Raw genomic sequence first — 25,378 nt, 5'->3', positions numbered from 1 at the left:
CAAAATCACAGGGACTATTTTGGCAATTAACTCTTTTGGAAATTTTAACTTGTATAAAAAATACTATTACTTTAAATAATAGTTAATTGAGTCTTAGGGTGAAGGGAGTGGCACGGCAAAGCAATCGGCAAAGCCGATTGCCGAGCGGCAACACCGCCGCCACCCCTTCAACCCGCGCGGCAAACTAAGGTTCTCGGCATAACCACACCGATCGACAAACATGCAACTTGCATGTTGACCGTTGCCTTTTAACGGCTATATGCCGAACAAAATAAAAAAAAAAGTATTTTTTCAACTTTTACCCTATATATTCAAAACAAACCCATTTTAATCCTATATATTCTACAAAATCACCCCCAAATCAAACCAAAAAATACAAAACACTAACCCAAGTATTGCCACGTAAAATGGCGGATGATTTCCCGTTGTGGTTTCCACCCGATAGTAGCGACGACTCGTCCGATGATAGCATTCTTTTTTTCCAAAATCTACTCGAAGAAGCCGAACTACAAGACACCGGTACATCAAACCAAAGGAGATACATTGAACGTCAGCGGGAGGTTGGGCACGAGACCCTCATGGCGGATTATTTTGTCGAAGACCCGAAATACAACGACGCAATTTTTTGGCAAAAGTTCCGTATGTCGAAACGGTTGTTTTTAAATATTGTGACCGCCGTGGAAGCGAATGACGAATACTTTCAAGAGTCCTACGATGCGCGAGGTCGGAGGAGCTTTACGCCGCTGCAAAAGGTTACATCAGCTATTAAACAGCTCGCAACCGGTAACCCTCCAGACGAAGGAGACGAGTACTTGCATATGGCTGCAAGAACTTCCCGCGAGTGCCTAGAATATTTTTGCGAAACGGTTTGCAGAATATATGGTTCGGAGTTCTTACGTAGGCCGACAAGCCACGACATGACACTGTTATACGACGCACATGAAGAACAACATCACCTTCCAGGTATGTTCGGTAGCCTTGATTGCACCCATTTCGTCTGGCGAATGTGTCCCACCGAGCTTCGAGGGCAGTATATGAGAGGAGATCACCGATACCCGACTGTTATGCTCGAAGTAGTGGCGTCTCAAGATTTATGGATTTGGCATGCTTTTTGCGGTCCACCGGGTTCGCAGAACGATATCAATGTGCTAGGACAATCGCCGTTATTCTTAACGGAACGAAATGGAACCGCGCCAAAATGTCCATTTTACGTCAACAACCATTATTACAAACGTGGTTATTTGCTCGTGGATGGAATTTACCCAAAATGGTCCGTGTTTGTGAAATCGATCTCATACCCTCAAGAAGTAGACGAAAAGATGTTCAAAAGGCAACACGAGGCGGCAAGAAAAGACGTCGAAAGGGCTTTTGGGGTTTTGAAGTCAAAATGGGGTGTCTTGAATCGGCCGATGCGAGCAAGGACGGTTAAAAAAATTAGGAATGTTGTGTACACGTGTATTATTTTACACAACATGATTTTAAAAGACGACGGAAACGCGATTGCACCGGTACACATTCAGGATCCTCCGGTCGAGCCCGCGTTTGATGATAGGGTGTTGGGCGAGCTAATGGATGAAGATACGCATTGGAGACTTAAACACGATCTCACGGTTCATCTCGCAAGTCAAGATTTGCCCCACCTGTTGGTTGATTCTGACGAAGAGTAGTGTAATTTTTAATTTTTTTAGTGGTTGCGTTGATTTAGTGTCGTGTAATTTTTATGAATTTTAAGTTTTTTTTAAGTTTCATTTTAATGTAATTGTTTTTTTTATTAATTTAATGTTCTATTTGTTTTTATTTAACATATAATTTAAAAAAAAACAAAAAAAAAAAGTTTGCCACTTTCAAGTGTCTAAACCATTGCCAACACTTTTAAGCAAAATTTAAACTTTTTACCCTCTCTGACATGTCACTCTCTGATTGGTCCATTTTAAAGTTTGCCTCTTTCACCTGTTTAACCACTCCCTTCACTCTTAAGCACTGTCATAAACTTATCTATGTTGAATAATTATTTAAAAATTTAATTAAGCAAGACTTAAGTCACATGTGAAAATTATTTTTTATTTTTTAAAGACTATAGAACGTGACTGATCATCTCAAATACATCATCACACAAGTTTTAAACTAATAATTATTCGTATTATTTGTAGTAACAGAGACTTCACATACAAGTGATCCAACATGTTTTTTTTAAAAGTTCCGAATGTTTTTGAATTCATATTTTAGATAGTTATCATATAAAAACATTTTCAACGTTAACATTTTGATGTGTTAAGGATCAATTGTAGCATTTGATGAACTATGTTTGGGTGTCAGTATCATTTTAAAAAGTTGGCTTAGGATCAAAATGACTTTGATAATGACTTTGATGTGCTTAGGATCAAATGACTTTTACTGCTGCACATTAGGATCAAATGACTTTGATGTGTGAGTAGCATTTTGATGTGCTTAGGATCAATTGTAGCATTTGGCGTTGACTTTGGTGTGCTTCGGATCAAATGACTTTGAGTGTTGCACATGAGGATTAAATGACTATGATGTGTCAATATAATTTTGATGTGCTTAGGATCAACTGAAGCATTTGACTTTGACTTTGACTTTGATGTGCTTAGGATCAAATGACATTGATGAATGCACATTAGGTATTTTATACACAGTAAGCTTTTACCATGAAATGTTTGTTGCACATAATCCTTTGGCTAGTTCATATTGATGGTTTAAAGTATAATTTAAATTGATGGTATAGTTAGTTTGATAAGGGTGCAGGGAGCATATGATTAGTCTTTTGACGAAATGGTACATGCACTAATCGAGTCATCGGTCTTTGTCCTGATTGCTGAGTGTTATGTGCCTTATGTCCAATGCTTAATGCAAAACTACTATCGAGCCGGGGGTCTCACTGGAAGCAGCCTCTCTATTTCTACGGGGTAGAGGTAAGGCTGTCTACATCTTACCCTCCTCAGACTCTACCTTTGCTTTGCTATTGGTAGGATTTACTGAGTATGATGATGATGATATGTAGCATTGATAAGTCAAACCTACTTCAAGTTCGATAAGTCAAACCCAATACAACTTCTAAAGGTCAAACCTAGTTTAGTTTCTAAAAGTCAAACCCAGCCTAATTCAAAAAAAGTCAATGCCAGTTCAAGTTATAAAATCCAAATTTGGATTCAACTGGTAATCAAATACAACTGCAAGGACTGAAATGGTAATTAAAGTTGTGGGGGGTATTTTAGTTTTTTCACATAAGTTTAAACAACCTTTAACACCAGGGACTTGATTGATTTCAATTGACAATCACAGGGACTTTCTACTCTCTCTCTCACTTTCTCTAAACTATAGCTGCCACCACCACCAGCCATCACCACTACCGCCGCCGTGATTTCGAAGACAATCCACTCACCGTAGAAATCTACGACCTCCAGTCACACACACCTGGATCAAATCGGATCTGATGCCTAGGATTTTCAACCACTCCGCTTCACCGATCTGGGTTTTAGTTGCTTCCAATCTGTACCTTATGGAGTGTTAGGTGGAGATGAAAATATTACCAGAGTGAAGGTGTGGGAGGTAACTGTAATTTGTTTGGCTTGAAGGAGATTAGAGAGATGCCGGTGGATTTTATAGAGTATTTGAAGAGGTGTGAGACGGTGATTTCGTCGATTAATTTGATTATGACAGGAAATGTGTTGTATATGTGTGTGGATTCGAGAAGCGAAGAGGTTGCTGTGTGTGAGGTTGGTGATGGTGGTGGTTGTAGGTGGCGTACAGTTGTGAATACGGTGGTGAATATGGTCATGGATAAAGTGGTGTTGACGTGCTCGGAGGTGGGACTGGAGGAGGTTACCGGTGAAAGGCGGCGATGACCAGAGAAGAGTGTTGATCGGTGATGGTTATATTGGGGGTGGGGCTGGTTGATGAAGATAAGGATGGTGGGCCCCACTTGATTAAATAAATAATAAAAAGATATCTATTTAAGTTATTATATTTAATAGTAAGGGTAGTTTTGTCATTTCACATCCACTTAACTGAGAAAACTAACCTCCATCCACTGCAGGGACTATCCGAGTAACAAACTGTCAAACCACAGGGAGCACCGGTGTAATTTCCAAAAGTTGGGGACTATAGGTGTTATTTTACAAAACCACAGGGACTATCCGTGCATTTTACTCCTTTTATAAATTAGGTTATTAATCTATATGTTATACTCAGTAATACATTTATATGTTTCATTCGTTCATACAATGCTTTATATTCCTTTTGAAATGCTACTATTTGAAATTTTAACCAACCTAAATGCTATATCAATTCATCGCTTCAAATGTGTATCCAGAGAATGGCGAGACGGAGTATCATCCTTTCATCTTGGTCTGAATCATTCTACATACGTAGAAAATTATCTGGTAATATTTTGAAAATTATATGGTAGTTGTTACCATTGATAAATTGCATTGTTTGCATATATACGATTCACATTGAATCATTGTATAAATAACCTCACAAATTTTATAAAAAAAAAACCCTTGTAATAAAATTAATAAAATATTAATATCCTTAAAATAGAGCGACCCGTGGGTACCACGGGTTATAACCTAGTTGTTATACATATGCCAACACTTTGTACACGTAGTCATGCCTCATGTCACATACTGCTCACATAAAATTTTACATACAATAATGCATACTCGAGCTCACCATACACTACATGCATCGGCTAATCAATATACACCTAGATGTGCAACATGACACAACTATGGCTGGCCCAACCATGAGGTCAAGTCCAAGTACCTGTGTGATCCTTCCTAACATATTAACTAATAGATGTGAGTGTTCGGGTGGCCCAACAGCTAGCAGCCCACTGATATGACATGTGTGGCTAGTCCGGGTTGTTTTCTCCGGCCCAGTCGTGTTCGGCTCAACCAATTATGCAACCCAGTCCCCTAATGTGTTATGTTTCTTATCTATGGCCCAAGTGTGTATTCGTCCAACCCATTCATTACAAGCAATTTACACTGTTATGCGGCCCAACTCATACACACGGCCCAAGTAATGCCAGCCCCTCTCTAAGACTGCGACTGGGCTTATACCTGGTGTAATTCATGTTCAAAATTGCAAAACAAGTGGTGGGACCAAAAGTGTGTGACCAGTCATATGTAACCATTTATATTTAAACCCATCAGGTGACATATCATCTTCTCCAATTATTTAGTCTTGCATTGCTAACATGTACCTTGGGCTTACATACTTGTACACACCGTTAAAGCACATAACAAAGCTTTTAAATAAAAAAACCCAGGTTCTTTATTTACTACAGCTGCTAAATAAGAGGTATTTATCATCATCCTATTCTCCAATATTCAATCAAACACATGACACTTCAATATCTAATAAGTATTCAAGCATGCATTAATCAGTTGTGCCATGTGCATACCCAACTTGTACCCACCAAGAACATTCAAAAGAAAACCCAGCTTCTATTCACAAACTCTACGTTCCTATACACACATCATTCAGTTAATTTAAAGAAATAGTGGCGAATCTCAGTTTGACATCATCATCCTAAGCTACCTATTACCAACAATACGTACATCCCTAAACAAGTTAACATCAGTGGAGACATACATCGAACCAGATATATCACCCCTTTGATTGCCTATACGCATCGATATCACCCAACACATATATGCATAAACGAAACAGTAACAAACATACTAACCAGACGAATGAGACAAGAAGACGTGGACAGTTAACACGCCAATGGGAGAGGGTTTGCGACTGCACCGGTTCTCTTCCTTGTTGCCGTTCACAAAATTAGGGTTTGATGTGTTTTATTTTGCCAAACAAAGTGAAAGCGACGTACATGCATATATGCGTTCGAGTCTTCAGTTGTGAGGGTTGGGCTTAGTTGGTTTGGGCTTAGGGAAAGTGAGCTAAGAATGGAATTGGGGAGTGTGGTCATACAGGTTTCTATGGCTCCAAGTGCAAGTGACCGATTGACCATACCTAAACTCTAAACATTAATCATTTGATATGTAACAATTCACATTCATACAATCATATAGTCACATATAAATCCCTTGGGCTTCACATAAATCACAAATAAAACTAGATGTGTGTGCGTGTTTAAATGGTGGCAACAAGGCCGGCCCACTTGTGGTGTTAGTAGGTGCGGGTGGGCTCAAGTTTGGGCTTTAAGTGTAAATAGCCGAGAAAGAACAATGTTCGGGTTGGGCTTTAAATGTGTGCGGCCCAACCAGGATGGCCCAACTCACACCCAAGCATCACCCTAAACCTTCTCGTTTAGCAAAATGACCGTTCGTAACAAGAACACGAAAGAGAAACAAAGACACTAACCTTGAAAGTTCGGGTTGTCACATGTGCCATGTATATAATCTGAAATGTGGTTTTTGTTTCATGGAATTGTAGTTGGAATTATGGTGCAGGTGATCCGACGCCTTATTCGGATCCAATATTGGGTCCAGTTGAGGACGAGAAGGGGGTTCAAGATCAAACTCTGTTTTAGCCGTCGAGCATGAAGACGGGGGGCTTGCTAAGCTTGGCTGTACATAGGATGCCTAACTATTAGCTTATGTATAACAATGTAAAAGAGTTATTTTGGCCACTGATCATTTTTTGGGTTTTTGAAGTTAATCATCAGGATTACCCTTGTATTGTTATCTAACTATTATGTATGTATGTATGGTCATTAGGATGATATTAAACTATTGTGTATGAATGGTGGTCTTTAGTGGTGATATATAAGTGTTAATGAGCCTTATTAAACTGTGTAAAATTTGAAGTTATTAAACTGATTTTAGGATCAAATGACTTTGACTTTGACTTTGACTGTAACTTGCCTGAGTTTAGAATCAAATGACTTTGACTACTACTTGACTGTGTTTAGGAACCAAACCGAGCAGCAAGATGTTAATCAGTTTCATCCTCACGATCCGAGTAAAGCATTCGAAAATCACAAGAGGCTAAACTGGGTTGATCGAGTGGAGCACCCTAAACCGAGAAGAATCTGATGATCGGAACCGTGTACATCTAAATCAAATGGTTCCATTCCTAGGTTGCCAACATGAAGAATAGTTACATCCCATGAACAAGGTTAGGCTGATGATTGATTACTTACGGTTCTGGATGTTTGATGGCATTAGGATTTCTTTTAAAGAAAAAGGATGATGAAGATAATGGTTAGAAACCTTTCACAATGGTCCTTAAACTTTCATGCATGAAGCATTATAAGCTCAAAAATACAAATCATTATAATTACCCAACGGTCCTCTAGTTTCTCCAGGCCTCAATTAAGTTTAATAATTTATTTTAGCATTAAATTTCCGCATACAAACGCCATATCTACACCCTTAACTTGTGACTAGAACAAATGATCCTCCACCATATCGCTTTGTTGTCTCGAGATCTCGCCGAGTCCATCCAGGTTTAATCAATTACAAAGATTCCCAAGGCATTGATCATTTTGATGTGTTAAGGATCAATTGTAGCATTTGATGAACTATGTTTGGGTGTCAGTATCATTTTAAAAAGTTGGCTTAGGATCAAAATGACTTTGATAATGACTTTGATGTGCTTAGGATCAAATGACTTTTACTGCTGCACATTAGGATCAAATGACTTTGATGTGTGAGTAGCATTTTGATGTGCTTAGGATCAATTGTAGCATTTAGCGTTGACTTTAGTGTGCTTCGGATCAAATGACTTTGAGTGTTGCACATGAGGATTAAATGACTATGATGTGTCAATATAATTTTGGTGTGCTTAGGATCAACTAAAGCATTTGACTTTGACTTTGATGTGCTTAGGATCAAATGACATTGACGAATGCACATTAGGTATTTTATGCACAGTAAAGGCTTTTACCATGAAATGTTTGCTGCACATAAGCCTTTGGCTGGTTCATATTGATGGTTTAAAGCATAATTTAAATTGATGGTATAGTTAGTTTGATATGGGTGCAGGGAGCATATGATTAGCTTAGTCTTTTGACAAAAGGGTACATGCACTAATCGAGTCATCGGTCTTTGTCCTGAGTGCTGAGTGTTATGTGCCTTATGTCCAAGGCTTGATGCAAAACTACTATCGAGCCGGGGGTCTCACTGGAAACAGCCTCTCTATTCCTATGGGGTAGAGGTAAGGTTGTCTACATCTTACCCTCCTCAGACCCTACCTTACTTTGCTATTGGTGGGATTTATCGAGTATGATGATGATGATGATATGCAGCATTGATAAATCAAACCTACTTCAAGTTCGATAAGTCAAACCCAATACAACTTCTAAAGGTCAAACCTAGTTCAGTTTCTAAAAGTCAAACCCAGCCTAATTCAAAAAAAGTCAATGCCAGTTCAAGTTATAAAATCCAAATTTGGATTCAACTGGTAATCAAATACAACTGCAAGGACTGAAATGGTAAGTAAAGTTGTGGGGGGTATTTTAGTTTTTTCACATAAGTTTAAACGACCTTTAACACCAGGGACTTGATTGATTTCAATTGACAATCACAGGGACTTGATTGACCGTTTTTTTTTTTTTTTCAAACGAGAGATGTATGTGCGATTAAGTGTAAACCCCAAGGACTGACATTGAACTTTACTCAAAAAAATATATATACATCACCATGTATGCACCAACAATACCTACAAGGGACACAATATTGTCAAAGAAAACCTCAACCAAACCATCAGTGTCTCTTAATTGGTTCTATTAGTCCAATTTAATCTTCTCATTTATTCTCGATTATGTTTTACTTTTTATGTTAATTCTTAAGTAAACTGTAATTTACGTCCATGTGGTTTGGTGACGAGATCAACTTATGTCCTTAATCTTCCACATGGACTCAAATTACAGTTTACTCTTAATTCTATTATACACCATTAGGGGTGTAAACAAGCCCAGAGGCTCGAGAGCTACTCGTGATCAGCTCGGTTAAAATCTCGAACGAGCCGAGCCTTAACGAGCCCGAGCTCGAGCTCGAACCTGAAATAGAGCTCGTTTTGTTATCGAGCTCGAGCCTAAAATACAAAGCTTGTTTAGGCTCGCGAGCCTAAACGAGCCCATACAAAATTTTAATTTTTTTTATATAGAATATATTAATAATGATGATAACATTGATGAGCCGAGCTTTGGCTCGTTTAAGCGATGTTGAAATGAGCTCGAGCCGAGCTTTTAGCTCGTTTAAGTTTGTTCTCAAAATAGTTCGAGCCGAGCTCGAGCTTTGGGTTTTACTCGCGAGCCGAGCTCGAGCTCAAAGAAGTAGGCTCGAACCGAGCCAATCTCGAGCTCGAGCTTCATAAAAACCAAACGAGCCAAGCTCGAGCCTGATCGAGCTCGGGCTCGGCCCGGCTCGTTCACCATGTGTGTTGTTTAAGGTAAAACCAAACTTGGTGAAAAGTAAAGTGAGTAAAAAAGAATTTTCATTCATCAATACTAATTTTCTGTTTCTAAAAACCTACACTATGAGGATAATGGGCCTAAAAATATAATTTTTTTAAACTGAAAACTCAAAACACTAAAAGCATGACTTCCCTCTCATCAACCCAAACAGGTCACAAAGTTGAAGGGCCATATGCCATACAATGTTACATTTTATGTGCAAAATGTTGTATCTTCCAAAAATCGCGTACCCATGGACCGCGTCTCTCGGCTCCTCATCATCACCATTCCCGATGCACCAAGTTAGTGAAGAAAAACGTCGGCCCGTTAAGGTAACCATCAAAATGCACTGGCCCGGTTAGCAAAAAACTAAGCCCGTCAACACGAATGCAAGCCTACCCGATGTCAGTAAACTGCGTTAATAACGAACAATCTTCGAGGCCTGAGGTGAAGCCCGGATCGTAAATATGAGGCACCGTATCGAAACTCTCGAGGCCCGTTTCTGTCGTTAGAAAATCATCAATCCCGACGCTTGATATAGACGCTTCTGCTTCGAACCTTGAGGATAATTCATTGGGTAATGTTGATGGTGGTCGCAAATGCAGGTCGTTGGAATCCGTAATAGTTTTTCTTGACTTGGATTTGGAATGCTTTAATGGCGTTTCCGGATTTGACAGCCTGTGTTTTCCTGACAGTTGAGATTTTGGCGGTCGGGATTTCGATTCGACTGTCGGGAATGATGATGGGGGTGAGGCTAAACCACCCTCAACTGCAACTCTTGATATATCCCTGTAAAATGTTAAAATATGACAACATATAAAAAGAAATAAATACATGGATGGGCCTTGTTGTTTACCAAAATTTTGGATTTGGTCCCTGTGGTTTGCACTTTGTAACGCATTTAGTCCCCAACTTTTTTCCAAAAGTACATGGATGGTCCCTATGGTTTACAATTTCCAACACATTTAGTCTCTAACTTGGACATGCTAAAACCTTTAGATTTGTTGGCTGGGGACTAAATGTGTTACAAAGTGCAAACCACAGGGACCACCCGTGTACTTTTAGAAAGCTAGGGAGCAAACCCAAAATTTTGGTAAACCACAAGGACCATCCACGTACTTTAGAGTTTACTCGATAAAAAAGAATGTAATATGGGTCAATATGGGTTCAACGGTCTCGGGTTAGAAAAATAAAATATTATACATAAATTCAACTCGTTTTCATTTCAATTGTGTTTTTAAGCTTTTCGATTTCACCCGTTTGTACGCAAAGCACGGCCCATACTGACCCCTTTACTCGTAACGTAAAGGGTATGATACTGCAACCCATTTATCATAGTTTACAACAGTATATGCGAATACGTACCTGAAACGCGATTCAACACTAGACGGCCGTAAGTGACGATTCCCGCCCACGGGGACAGGCACCAGTTCAGACGCCACCGACTCAGGCTCATTTATCGACAAAGATATGACAGGTGGCAACTCGAGACTTTGACCATCATCAGCAGGGCCCAACTCTAAAGTAACGGTCAACTGATCAACACCTCGTGAATCGTGCCTTCCATTGAAACTAGAAACCCTGTCCTCTTTTGGTATATTCTGAGAATTGTCAAGTGCATCGGCTACTAATCTGCTCATCGGGCCTACGTTGGCGAAATTCATTTCTTGTGATTGTGGTTTAACGGGGTCTCGGTTAACACCCGGTATATGAACTATTCCGTTTTTTAGACGCAACGGGCTTTTCCGTTGACCATGACGAGTCTTTGACTTCTCCACGGTTGTAAGTAGGTAGCAGAAATGCTGTTGAAGCGTGTGTGATTGATCGGACTGTTCAGATACAATATCCAACAGCATTTTGGCATGCTCCTACAATAAAAAAATCTATATTAAACACAAACTAATTTAAATCTTAAATTAAGAAAAGAGTAAAATGCCGTTTTCGTCCCTGAGGTTTGGCCAGTTTTGCGACTATTGTCCAACGGTTTGTTTTTTCGCATCTGGATCCAAAAGGTTTGAAATCTTGCCATTTTCATCCGGCTCGTTAACTCCATCCATTTTTCTCAGTTAAGTCAGGGGTATTTCCGTCTTGTTGCTAACTTAAAGGGCAATCCAGTTTTTTTACTTTATGTAAAAGACTGAATAGCCCTAAAAAAACTGAATTGCCTTTTAAATTAAGAAAAAGACAGAAATACCCCTGATTTAACAGAGGAAAAATGGATGGAGTTAACGAGCCGGATGAAAATGGCAAGATTATAACCCTTTTGAATCCAGATGCGGAAAAACAAACCTTGGACAAAAGTCGCAAAACTGGCCAAACCTCAGGGACGAAAATGGCATTTTTTAATTAAAAAAAATGCAGAAAAACATGTATCAAGATTTACCTCGGATACTCTGAGAAGAGCTTTGCCGCTTGATTTTTCATTAGTAATATTATTATCAACCGTAGACAACACGTATTTCTGAACAAGCTCCCGATATCGTTCACAACAATGAACAGGATGCCGAGCAATGCCCCTATAGAACCCGCCAGCTGTCATCCCGTACAAAACATCACTCGCCAAACTCCAATTCACACCGTATTCATGTACAATTGCGCAAAGAACCGCATCCTCAGACGATAACCAAGAATCAGGTGTCGGAAAACAATCGTTTGGCCAAATACTTCCTCGTTTTAACTTCTCGAGTCTTATAGTCATTACCCGTTTCACGGGCATCGAAGTGATCGATATTCTGATTCCCGTTTTGCTTCTGTTGAACGGTTTATAATCAACTTCAAGATTATTGTGGTTACTACTTGCAATTAATTTCAGGTCTTTTAACGGTTCGTCTTGAAAGTCTGGTACCGAATTTGATTCTGTGTCTAACGGGATTGGATCGGTCAACCTTTTGACTTTTTTGGATTTTTTAGAACTCTTGACTTCGGTGTCATCTGCTGGTTTTTTGCGTTTCTTCAAGAAGATCAATTCTTCATCAAGATCATCGTCATAATCTTCAATTGGTGACTCGATGTTTGTAGTCTTTGTTTCGGAAGACAACGCTTCCTTTTTTAGAGATTTGAATTTTGTTTTCTTTGACTTTTTCTTTGACTTTGACTTTTTAACCACCGTCTCGTTCCTGAACAGATTGGAATAATAAGAAGTACCCAAATCAGAAATAACCTATTAAGTCGTGGTAGAGGTGGTAATTTTGACCCGTGTTAATAAACGGGTCGATTTGGGTTATGTTATTTCTCTAACGGGTCAACGAATCGTCCGTAGAGTAAATGTAAATACAAACCCTCCAAAATCAATATCATATGTAAAGATTATAAACTATACGGATGGTCCTTGTGGTTTACCAAAATTTTAGATTTGGTCCCTAGATTTTCAAAAGTACACAAATGGTCCCGGATGTTTGCACTTTGTAACGCATTTGTCCTTGTGGTTTACCAAAATTTTAGATTTGGTCCCTAGATTTTCAAAAGTACACAAATGGTCCCGGATGTTTGCACTTTGTAACGCATTTAATCCCCAACTTTGTCGAAATTCACATAGATGGTCCCGGTGGTTTGTACTTTGTAAACGCATTTAGTCCCTAACTTGGACATGCTGAAACCTTTAGATTTGTTGGGTGTTGGCTAAATTCGTTACAAAGTGCAAACCACAGGGACCATCTGTGTACTTTTGGAAAGCTAAGGACTACATCCAAAATTTTGGTAAACCACAAGGACCTTCCATGTACTTTACTCAAAATTATATCTTTTTGACAAAAAGTGATCCAGAGTTGGGTAACGAAAATTACATGTTTTGACCTGAACCCGTTTCGACTTTCGACCCATCACCCAATCGTCTTACCCACCCATTTTGCGACCTCTAAATATAATAAAAAGAACGATAGATCCGTTTTCCAATATAACTTTGCATCAATGTCAAGTAAATCTTTTTAAAATTTAGTCTTACTTCATCGATTCAGCTTCCGCAAGCGCCTTCTCTTTCTCTCTAGCTTCCATTTCACGTTCTTCCATCAACTTAAAAAAGTCAACAAACGCGGGATTGTCAGCGTTTGAACAAATAACACATAAATACAAAAAAAAATCTACCTGACGTTCGGCCAAAACTTTAACTTGCTCTTGGTATGCCTTAGTTGCAAATTCGGAATCCCATCCTGATAACACGAAAAGTTATTTAAGAATACATGCATGTGAAAACGAGCCGAGCCGAGCCGAGCCCAAGCTCGACCAGGCCTGAGCTCGAGCTCGTTTAACATATGAAAGCTCGAGCTCGGCTCGATTCAAGCTTTATTTCTAAAGCTCGAGCTCGGCTCGAAGGTAATTTTTCAAGCTCGAGCTCGGCTCGGGCTCGACTCGTTTAGTATTTATTAATTAATTTATATTAATTATAATTATTATTATACATATAATTAAGTTATTTTTTTATATTTATATAAATAGTAGTTATTATTATATAAATATATGTTTAATATATTAATAAAAAATATATAAACAGAAAGCTCGTTTAGGCTCGCGAGCCGGATCGAGCTCGATAAACGAAGCTCAGGCTCGGGCTCGTTTACTAAACGAGCTTGTTTTTTAGGCTCGGACTCGAGCTCGAGCTCGTTTAAGCTCGGCTCGTTCGAGCTTTTTTTCGAGCCGAGCTCGAGTAGCTCGTGAGTAGCTCGGCTCGTTTGCACCCCATGCATCATATGTTCTTAATTTACAAAGAAGATAAAAGGCTCTCACTTTCATAAACTAACGGTTCCTCGTCGTCATCACCGTCTGCTTCCATATCCTCCTTTAACTTCTCGATACGATCCAACTCCCATTCCGTTTGTTCAAACCGCTCCTGCGACTCCACCAAATTATAATCAACAATAGGGTCCCACAGCTCAAGAAACCGTACCGCGTATCGATCGATCGGCCGAAGTTGCTTCTCAAACGACAAAACATCATTCCCCGAGACAACAGTCATCTGTTTAACATCATCCATCATCTCCACATCATTATCATCATCAACCTTAACCAAACTCGCACCCGCACCCGCACCCTTTTCGTCATTCGGGTCAACCCATTTCGGCGTTTGCGCGTTTTCTTCTACCGGTGCGGTACCATCTTCTTCGTTCAAAAGCTCGTCATCTTCCGGTTTCCCTATCGCGTCTTCAGTAAATTCTTGGTTGTCAACCGCCTCTTCTTGTTCGACTCGTTTTAACGCCATGTAATCGGCTTCGTCTTCCGCAAGCTTCAACGCAGCATCCACGTCAGCGTTAGATACCGGGGGGTTGACTTCAACCCCGTTAGTCAAACCTTTATCTTTCCGCATATTATTTACCGAAACTGTTTTGTGACCGGAAAACAATTCCATCGGATCAAGTTTCTTGAAAAACTCGGTGTTATACTCCCCACTCTGAATCACCAAATCATCAAGAGCTCGTTTCTGTTTCGCCTTTTTTAATATATTTTCTTCAATCGTGCTTTCGCTAATTAAACGGTAAATATGTACTTCACGCGTTTGCCCGATTCTATGACACCGATCTTGCGCTTGTTGGTCCATCGCAGGGTTCCAATCACTATCGTAAAATATAACCGTATCCGCACCTACAAGATTAATACCAACACCGCCACTGCGTGTCGACAAAATGAAAAGAAAATACTTCGGGTTCGTGTTAAACCGTTGCATTAACGTTTGCCGTTCTTCAGGCTGGGTCGACCCGTCTAACCGCATGTACGTGTATCCGTATATATTTATGAAAGCTTCTAAAACGTCGAGCATTTTTGTCATCTGTGTGAAGATTAACGCTCGGTGACCTTCGGACTTGAGTCTTCTGAGCAAAACCGCAAGCTCTTGAAGCTTTCCACAATCAAACTGTATTAACCGCCTATCGGGAAAATAAACTTGTCTTCTAACAATAGCGGGCCGAATAGGAGTTAATAACGGTGAAAATATCTTCGAACATTTCAACTTGTAAGTTTCGTCGATGAACACCGAAGTATCCGATTTGCTGCACCACCCGACGGGTTGCGGAGCTCGTGCTGCGGGGATTGCGAACATGAAACTCTCCACTTGGTCCACCATCCTCTCGAATCGGTCAACCGGAGACAAAACAAGCTCGGAAAACTTTGACGAGTTTAACACAGGCTTTTGAAAAGAAACGATATCGCGTAAGCCAGTTGAATAAACGGGCTTTCGCTTACATCGTAAAGAATTCCACCACGCGATCGATTCGGCCCGTTCTTTCATTTCTTTAAGTCTCTCTTCTCGAAGTGCGTTTTGAATTTCTTCAAAGATATTAAACCCGCTTGACGTTTTCACGAATTTGGTTTCACTTCCAATTTCTTCGACACGTTTCTCAATTAGTCTCGACGGTGTTTCAATAGCTTGAACCGCGTCACTCTCCCACGACGTCATGTAAAAATCAAGATGAGTGAATACAAACCCTAATCCCGAAAGGTCAACGTTTAAAAACGGATGCGGGTTAAGAACCGAGCAAATCGAGGAGCAAAACTGCGTTTCAATCCTGTTCATATCGAAAGAACTAATAATGGGTCGACCTTCAAACAAATCCGGATGATTGCAAACTTTTCTAAGTTGCATTATAACGCTAATCATCCCGAAAAAATTCGAACTTGCGAGAGTAGCTTGTGTTTCCGAACTAGCGATAAAATCTTCATAAAGATTCCGTTGTCTCCGCGAGAGTCGGCAGTATATAACATGCTCGTGTTTACTAGGTAATTGTTTCTCAACGTCCCGTTTTAATCTTCGAAGTATAAACGGACGGAGGACGTTATGCAACCGGTCAACTACTTCCTTGTTGACCTTTTCTTGACCTTCAACCATACCGGATATTGGATTACTAAACCACGCTTTAAACTCTTGATGAGATTGAAATATATGCGGCATTAAAAAATGCATTAACGACCATAACTCCATTAAATCGTTCTGTAGAGGCGTACCGGTTAAAAGGATACGCCTTTTCGCGTTAAAATTCAAAAGCGTTTGCCATCTTTGAGACTTCCAGTTTTTTATCAAATGGGCTTCATCCAAAATCAGATATTTCCACTTTTTTCTCTTGAAAATCTTCGAATCTTGAATAACGAGTCGGTAAGTCGTGATGCAAACGTGAAACGTGTTCGGTTTCATCCAACCTTGTCGCTTATGTTTCCGTTCCTTCGCGTTTCCAAAATACGTCAAGATTTTAAACGCCGGACACCACTTTAGAAACTCGGTTTCCCAATTGAGCATGACACTTGTCGGTACAACGATCAAATGCGGGCCCCATATCCCCTTTTCACATGCCAGGTGCGCAAGTAACGCGATTGTCATAATTGTTTTACCGAGGCCCATTTCGTCTGCGAGGATACCGTTCAGCCGTTTTTCGTACATCGTCACGAGCCAGTCTAAACCAATGTGTTGATATTCACGAAGGGAAAATTTCAGTAAAAAAGGGTGTTTTGTCCGGACTTTTGTTGTCAAAAACGTGTTCCCCGTTGGCTGTGCTGACCTGGCGGCAGCCGCAGCGTCAGCAATTCTGTCTTCGTTCTCGTCACCATCATCAATCTTTTGCTCTTGTTTGTTTTCTTTTTCAGATTCAGAATCTGAACCCGACTCTGTGCTTCTATTAGCGACGGGGTCCTGTTAATAAGACGCAAACGGAACGAAAATAAAATAATATTAAAATACCGCAAGAACTTTTAGGAAGCAACCGCCCACGCTTTATCAACATACCTGTCTATACCTTGCAAGCAAATCCTCTATTGGAATTTCACTCTCCTTTTGCAATAATGCAATCTACAAAATAATAAATCGATTCACAAGATTTCATCTCAAACTTCCAAACATAGTTGTTAATAGCTAATAGCGGTAAATAGCGACAAGTAGGGGTGCAAACGAGCCGAGCTAGGGCTCGAAAAAAAAACTCGAACGAGCCGAGCTTAAACAAGCTCGAGCTCGAGCCCGAGCCTAAAAAACAAGCTCGTTTAGTAAACGAGCCCGAGCTTCGCTTATCGAGCTCGAGCCGGCTCGCGAGCCTAAACGAGCTTTCTGTTTATATATTTTTTATTAATATATTAAACATATATTTATATAATAATAATTACCATTTATATAAATATAAAAAAAATAACTTAATTATGTGTACAATAATAATTATAATTAATATAAAATTAATTAATAAATACTAAACGTGTCGAGCCCGAGCCGAGCTTGAGCTTGAAAAATTACCTTCGAGCCGAGTTCGAGCTTTCATATGTTAAACGAGCTCGAGCTCGAGCTCGGGCTCGGCTCGTTTGCACCCCTAGCGACAAGCTACCTATACACTACGTAGCGATAGCGATGAAATAGCGGGCGCTTTTTTATAAATAGTGATACACTAGAAGAAAATTTTAAAACTATTTTATATGCATATTTTAGTAAAAAATCCGGTAAATATGGAAAAGAATATACGCTTCTTATTTCAATCCTGTAACAAAAAACCCTAAAATCCGCTTATTTTTCAGTATATACTTGTATTTATTAAATAGAAAACCCTATTTTATCGCTATTTCATGGCTTTTTAGGCGCTAAACACTTTATAGCGGGAAGCTCTGGCTTCGCTACGCTATTCGCTATAGCGAGCGTAGCGACTGCTATTAACAACTATGCTTCCAAGATTTATAACCCTATTAAAAATTTTACAAATAATATTTCCCCATATGAAGAATCAAATTATGAGTTGTTTTAAAGCTAGGGGTAGTTCGGTGATTTCACATTTATCGCAATAATCGGTTTTCTTTAACGCTAAGAATAAGATAATAAGATAAAGACTGAAAATTTTGATCCAAAACGAACATAAAATGAAGAGGATTCATTAGGAATATGATAATAAAATACAATTTAAAATTCAAAAGGGCAATTTATTCACCTCGTCTACTGAATCACCGGATTCGGCCTTTGCTAGTTCTTCTTCCTCCAACAAGGTGGTTTCATCATCCTAGATATCAAAAAATAAATTTATACGTACGTCATACAAGATAAACCATGGTTGAATATCGATGCAAGTAAAACAAAGAGTTAAATGCCATTTTAGTCCCTGTGGTTTGGGCCATTTTACCAGTTTAGTCCAAAGGTTTCATTTTTAACCTGTGGGTCCAAAAAGGTTTCACAGTTGCCATTTTAGTCCACTTGGTTAACTTCATCCATTTTTTCTGTTAACGAGAAGGCCAATTCGGTCATTTTGTATGTAATTCTGTTAACTAAAAGGGCAATTCAGCCATATAAAATGACCAAATTGATCTTCTCGTTAACAGAAAAAATGGATGAAGTTAACCTAGTGGACTAAAATGGCAACTGTGAAACCTTTTTGGACCCACAGGTTAAAAATGAAACCTTTGGACTAAACTGGCAAAATAGCCCAAACCACAGGGACTAAAATGGCATTTAACTCTAAAACAAATTTATACATACACAAACACAACATAACTAATGCCACAGTTTAATAATACATTATACCATCTAACATACCTTATCATCCCCATTTGCGATAACAAAATCACCGTCTTCCTGCGTAAACAAAATCATCGAATTATAATATTATATGATATTTTTATGTGCATGTAATAGTGTTAAGAGTTTAGTGTAAGTAACATATTATCTTACATTTTCATCATTAAAGTCTAATTCCAAATACTTTTTGGGAGCTTGAAGACGTTTTCTTTTTCTAACATAATGTTCCTTGATTTCTAAATGATGTTTTGGTGAAACCGATAATAGTCCACCGTTACTTTCAACCTGTAATAAGAGTGAGAAACAGATCATGTTAAGTCGTGAACTTACTTCACGGTTTACGTTCGTACTCAAAATGAAGACCTACAACTTACACAATGACGACTCTCTTCTTTTAATCTATGGTCCGAAGCGTCATTACCGTTACCTGCAAAAAAGTAGTCCATAGTCAACCCAATTATATGAAAACGGGCCAACCCGAAATGCTTTAACAGTTTGACCCAAACTCTTTCGGACCCGTTATCCAACCCGTACATATTTACCACCTCTAGTTAAAATGATATATTACAAACCGAGTTACTTACACTTAGAATTATCTTCATGGGCCTGATTTAGCTCAGCTACATCTTCAGTCTTTTCTGCGAGTGAAAAAAAAAAAAAAAAAAAAAAAAAAAAAAAAAAAAAACACTATTCAGAAACTTTTGCACGAAAGGTGGCAGTTTTGACCCGTTGACTTGTAAATGGTCAGCTAAAAAGATAATGGGTTGAAAATTTCCCCAAAGTGCAGCTAAATAGATTATTCAGATAAATGGATTATTACTGAAATAACTATAAAAAGTTTATCTAATTGACACACTTAACTATTTATAAAAAAACGGTTGGTAGGCTAGTAAACGAACCAAATGTTCATGAACTGTTCGTGAGCTGTTGTTTGGCGGGAAGTTCGTTTACGCTCGTTTATTTAAATAAACGAACAAACATGAACACACGTATTGTTCGTTTATTTATGTTCGTGAACGTTCGTTTATCTCTGTTTGTTAAAATCTTATATAAATTATATTTATATAAATATAAACATAAAAAGGGGATTTCTAACTACTTATATATATAACTAATTAGTAATTGGGCTTTCTAGTAATAATAAATGGTCATTGTTATTGATCACCAATTTATATAAAAAACCAGGGGCGTAGCATTTAAGGGGCCGGGAGGGGTGCCCGACCCCCCGAACTTTTCGCTCAGTAGTGTTGTACATGTAGTTTTCGTATAGAAATTTTTGGGTATATACGTTTTCGACCCCCCGGTTCTATAGAAATTTTTGGGTATATACGTTTTCGACCCCCCCGACGAAAACTTCAAGCTTCGCCACTGTAAAAAACCACTAATTTAGATGTGTTTTGGATATTAGACTTGTTCGTTTGTGTTCACTAAAGTTAATTTATGTTTGTTCAATTATATTCATTTGTGTTTGTTTATGTTTGTTAAAGTTTGCTTGTGTTCGTTAACTGTACATTTAGGTTTTAAACGAACAAACATGAACGAACACGAACATGCCCATTTTCTTAATGAACGAACATGAACAAAAAAATGTGCTCAATTATATGTTCGGTTGAAGTTAAATGTTCGTTCGGTTTGTTTACAGGCCTGATGGTTGGACAAAAAGTGTCATGGGTCAACCTGACCTGTACATAAAAGTACTTCTCTTGACCCGGGCCCGTTTTGACCCGTTACCCAACCCACCCGTTTTGCCGCAACTAGCACAGAGGATGATCAGAATGACTAACCTTCTTCAACAGCATAACGTTTAAGTAACTCTTCAAGGGGTAAATCCGCTTCATTTTGCAAAGCTGCTAACTCCTCACGCCTTTCATCTTCGGTTATGAGGGCTTCATCTTCCTCAATCGTGCGCTCATCATCTTCCTAAAGCAGCAACAGAAAAAAATAACTCGAAAGATCAGGGAGGAAAATGGCTATTTTTAAACTATTGGAGCAAAACCGTTAAAATGACCAAACCACAGGGAGCAAAACGGAAGTTTACTCAAAAAATAATTAAAACAGCTTTTTAAGAGCTAAAAGAAGAAGCAAATACTTACGACTTCATTTTCAGACTTGTAATCTTCATCAGTATCTATAATATTTGACTGTGACTCTGCCAAAAAAAAAAAAAAACAGATCATATAAACAAATGATTCCCAACAAATAATATTAATGAAATATCTTTAACAAAATAACAACTATTTTTCCGTACCAATGTGAGGTTCGGTACACCCATTGACATCGGTCTGATCTTTATATTCAATGGCTGGTAGTTCCTGGACCGAGGATGCATTAACATGTTGTCGAGAAGATGAATCAACAAGATTTTCTGCCAGCATCGTCGAATACCTGTTGATCATCGTTGTTTAACGAAATAATTAAAAAAACGATAGGTGTCAACGTTGGTTAATTCTTAAGATGTTTTATCCATAAATTTACATTGTGGGTGATTTTTGACACGTTCAACATTCCTGTTCCCTTTTAAGTTAATTCTTTGAGTTAACTTCCATTTTGCTCCCTGTGATTTGGTCATTTTAACGGTTTTGCCCCAATAGTTTAAAAATAGCCATTTTCCTCGATTTTTCTAACTTATCGTCATTTTGCTCCCTGCCTCTAACTCCATCCAAAAAATCCATTAACTAGAAGGGTATTTTGGTAATTTTATAGATAAAATAAAAGCAAGGGCATGTAAGTCTTTTCACCTAAATAAACCTATAACTTGTTTATTTACATGTATACAAGTAATTATTTTCTGATCCCCCATCTTTCCAACCACTCTTTCTACCGGCCACCACCACCTGCAACTACCACCTGCCGACCACGACTACCGCGACTTTTAACTAAACGTTTTAATTGAGTTAGAGCCAGGGAGTAAACTACCGAAATACCCCTACTTTTAATTGAACGTTTTAACTGAGTTAGAGCCGGGGAGCAAACTGGCGACAAACTCGAAAGATCAAGGAGGAAAATGGCCATTTTTAAACTATTGGAGCAAAACCGTTAAAATGACCAAACCACAGGGAGCAAAAGTGCAAAACGAAAGTTAACTCTAATTCTTTTATTTGACCCATCTAGCCTGTTAAATAAAAAACAACCTAAATCAGCCCATTTAAAAGTAAATGGGCCGAAACTGCCACCTTTATAGTAGGAATCCGAATCTAACCTTTCGGTTTGCCCTAGAAGAAAATCAAGTTGTTTATCTAGTGCTTTTTTCTTCTTCTGATCAAGCTCTAACCGATGCTTGTATTGCACCTGGAATCACATAACATTTTATAAAACATAATAATAATAATATAACGTAAACAACAAATCCGTGGTGATTAAAAGCATAAAAATGGCTTGCCAGCTTCTCAATTTTCGTCCAAAATTTCTTCACGTCCTTCGAGATGTTTAGCGCAACTTTTTTCATGCGGAGCTCTTCTTCCTAACCATAAAAACAATCAAAATTAAATCAATTTTATCAATATCTAATATAAGTTTTATTATAAAAAAAAGGTTTAAAAGAACGGAAACGAGTTTTGAGGCGTTTTCCCTTCGACTCACGAGGCGTAAGCCTCGAGGCGAAACGAGGCGTAAGGCCGAGGCGGTATTAATAAATATATATTATAAAAATAATAATACTAACTACTTCATCACCAGGTTCATCAAAATCATCAAAAACACACTTAAAAAAGACATGAAATGCTTGAAATTGACACAAAAAGTCAAAAACATCAAAAACAACTATCAAAATCCCCTGAGGCGCAGCTTTCTTAGCGCCTCAGCCCCTCTGAGGCGCATATACATTAAAAACACCATGAGGCGCGCCTCAGGCTCGTTTTTGGCCGTTTCACCTCAAGGCGTACGCCTCAAACGTTTTTTAAAACCATGAAAAAAATTAAATAAATTTATAACTAACCTTCGCTTTTCTTTCTTCTCTTGTGGCCTGATCCACCATGCCTTTGCTGGCTCTTATGGCGGTCTTCTTTGCCAGGGCCAATTTAAATTTTCTCTCTGACTCAAAATCCTAGAAGCAAACGATATTTAGTATGAATTTATTAAAAACTTTGTAAATATACAAAAAATACGGTATAAAACAAGATCATACCTTTGATAACCATACCATCTCTTCAATAAGATGGTCCCAGTGTGTTTTGGGTCGTTGTGGTTCTTTAGGTGGTTCAAGTGCCTACGTATCGTTATAGCAAAGTGAAAATAATTTATATATCGTTATAGCAAAGTGAAAATAATTTATATATCGTTAAAGCGAATAAGGTACGATAGCGACAAGCTACCTATATGCTACGTAATGATAGCGATGAAATAGCGGGCACTGTTTTATGTTTAGCGACACACTAGAAGAAAATTTTAGAAGCATTTTATATGTATTTCATATCCAAATACGCTATTTTATATGTACATGTAACAAAAAAAAACTAAAATCCTGCTTTTTATACCTATAAAATCCCGCTATTATAATAAAATAGGGAAAAAAACAAAAAAAAAACCTAAAATCCCGCGATGGAGGCGCCAAAATCAGATAGCAGCACATGACGCTTCGCTATAGAAGAATCAAAATAATATATATATTTTTGAACGGCTAACTCACACACCCTCTAAAGTTACTCCTAAATCTACACCATTGTCCACCATGGGACTCGAACCCTCAACCACTCGTGAAGATACACCTTTCCAACACACCTTGGTACCAGTACCACTAGGCTACAAGCCCTTTGCTATGAAAATTAGACAAACACATGTAGTCAAGCATGATGTATGAGATATTGTTTGAACATGCTTATGATACTCGAAATTGTAATAATCACTTTCAATGGTATCGATTCTTTCTAACTATTTAAGCAATTATACATTCAATAACCAATTTTGTTGCACCTAGTATGGCACTGATAATTCAATAACATATCCGAGCCCTAGCCCCTAAATAACCATGTAACCATATAACCAAAGGCAAGAATAGATTACCTAAACCATAGTTGTCAATAGCGGTCGCTATGGTTGCTATAGCGAATAGTGTAACGTAAGGTCGAAGGTCGCCACAGGGCATGTAGCCATAAATAGCGGGATTATTTTTTTATGTTTTTAAAAATAAACAGCCATTAAATATAGCTATAAAATAGCTGGATTTTAGGTTTTTTTTGTTAAATATACATGTAAAATAGGGTATATACCAGGGTATTTTGATATAACATACATATATTTTTTTCTAGTGTATCGCTATTTATAAAATAGCGCCCGCAGTTTATCGCCATTCACTATGTAGCATATAGGTACTTTATCGCTATTTGTCGTTATTTGCCATTAACAACTATGACGTAAACCCTAAAACCGAATTCTTTACGTTACCTTTTGTCGCTTGGCCCTTGACTCATGGTCAAGTTTAGACTTTGGACCTTTAGAGGTCATTGTTTCCTCAAGATTCAAGACATCACTTCAACAACTCTGCACAAAACAAACATCAAATTAAACAACTAGCATACCCTTTTTCCATTTTCCCATAATCAATCAGCATACCTAATAACCAATGTACCAAACATATAGATGCAAGGGCGTAGCTTTGTGGGGGCGGGAGGGGGCGGCCGACCCCCGAACTTTTCGCTCGTTAGTGGAGAGTATGTAGTTTTCGTATAGAAATTTTTGGGTATATACGTTTTTGACCCCACAGTTTTATGGAAATTTTTTATATATACGTTTTCGACCCCCTGGTCGGAAATCTCAAGCTTCGCCACTATATAGATGAATATTTCAGATGACCAAAAGTCAACAAAAAAAATGCATAAAAAATCTTTCAAGAAATGTAGTAAACCTTAAAACCTTCAAACATCAATTCTTCCATTCTAACAACACATGGGAAACCACAATTCCATGCATATACACACACACATACATAGACATATATATGTATTTATAAAGAGATTCAAGAACTCACCAGCTGTAGAACAAGAACAAGAATGATAAAGATTGAAACTTTTTCGATCTTTAAAGAAAACCCAACTCAAGGAGCAATCAATTTGGTTTTCCGATGAATCTTTAAGGATTCCGGTGACGGGTTTAAGCGCCGACGAGTGGTTCAGATCCGGTGAATTTTATAAAATTTAAAATAATTTTATAAAAAATTAAAGAAAAAGATATTTGGGAAAAGCGAAGAGGTTTGATGAGGTTAGGGCAAAAGAAAAGAAGCATCGATGGATTTAACGAGTGATAGTAATCTTGACGGCTGAAAACAATATTGAGTTTCTGATCCATTTACTAAAGAGTTCTAATCAATCGGTCAATTTACGTAAATACCCTTGTATCCATCAAATCAAAAATAAAAAAGAAATAATAAAAAAACAGATTATATAGTTAGGAGTAAACTGCCATTTTAGTCCCTGAGGTTTGATCAGTTTTGACACTTTAGTCCAAATCTCAAACTTTTTGTGTCTGGATCCATGTGTTTTCATTTTTGTTACCATTTTGGTCCAAAAGTGAAATCTGACCAGATTCCCCAAATTAAACCC

The 25,378-nt window shown here is 38.3% G+C and overlaps 2 protein-coding genes across 2 annotated transcripts; one reads left to right on the top strand and one right to left on the bottom strand.

The window, feature by feature from the left end:
* Positions 1 to 407: 407 nt before the first annotated feature.
* LOC110888814 (protein ALP1-like) lies at positions 408 to 1,667 on the top strand. Its single transcript, XM_022136320.1, has one exon. The coding sequence runs from the start codon at positions 408 to 410 to the stop codon at positions 1,665 to 1,667; it is 1,260 nt and encodes a 419-aa protein (XP_021992012.1).
* Positions 1,668 to 9,415: 7,748 nt separating this feature from the next.
* LOC110891114 (protein PHOTOPERIOD-INDEPENDENT EARLY FLOWERING 1) lies at positions 9,416 to 25,071 on the bottom strand. Its single transcript, XM_022138773.2, has 21 exons — positions 24,808 to 25,071; positions 24,225 to 24,320; positions 22,969 to 23,049; positions 22,780 to 22,887; positions 22,225 to 22,305; positions 22,045 to 22,133; positions 21,094 to 21,230; positions 20,939 to 20,994; positions 20,630 to 20,765; positions 19,430 to 19,483; positions 19,220 to 19,272; positions 18,999 to 19,130; positions 18,864 to 18,902; positions 18,265 to 18,333; positions 17,091 to 17,153; positions 14,111 to 16,997; positions 13,472 to 13,536; positions 13,332 to 13,399; positions 11,775 to 12,507; positions 10,757 to 11,259; positions 9,416 to 10,180 (listed from the first exon to the last, which is right to left on the bottom strand). Exons 2-21 carry the CDS (start codon positions 24,282 to 24,284, stop codon positions 9,787 to 9,789), a joined length of 5,808 nt encoding a protein of 1,935 aa, XP_021994465.1. The 5' UTR covers positions 24,285 to 24,320; positions 24,808 to 25,071; the 3' UTR covers positions 9,416 to 9,786.
* Between the last annotated feature and the right edge of the window lie 307 nt (positions 25,072 to 25,378).

Source organism: Helianthus annuus, chromosome 11 (genome assembly GCF_002127325.2).
Source record: "Helianthus annuus cultivar XRQ/B chromosome 11, HanXRQr2.0-SUNRISE, whole genome shotgun sequence".
Lineage (NCBI taxonomy): Eukaryota > Viridiplantae > Streptophyta > Magnoliopsida > Asterales > Asteraceae > Helianthus > Helianthus annuus.
This window is presented reverse-complemented; position numbering and strand designations above follow the sequence as displayed.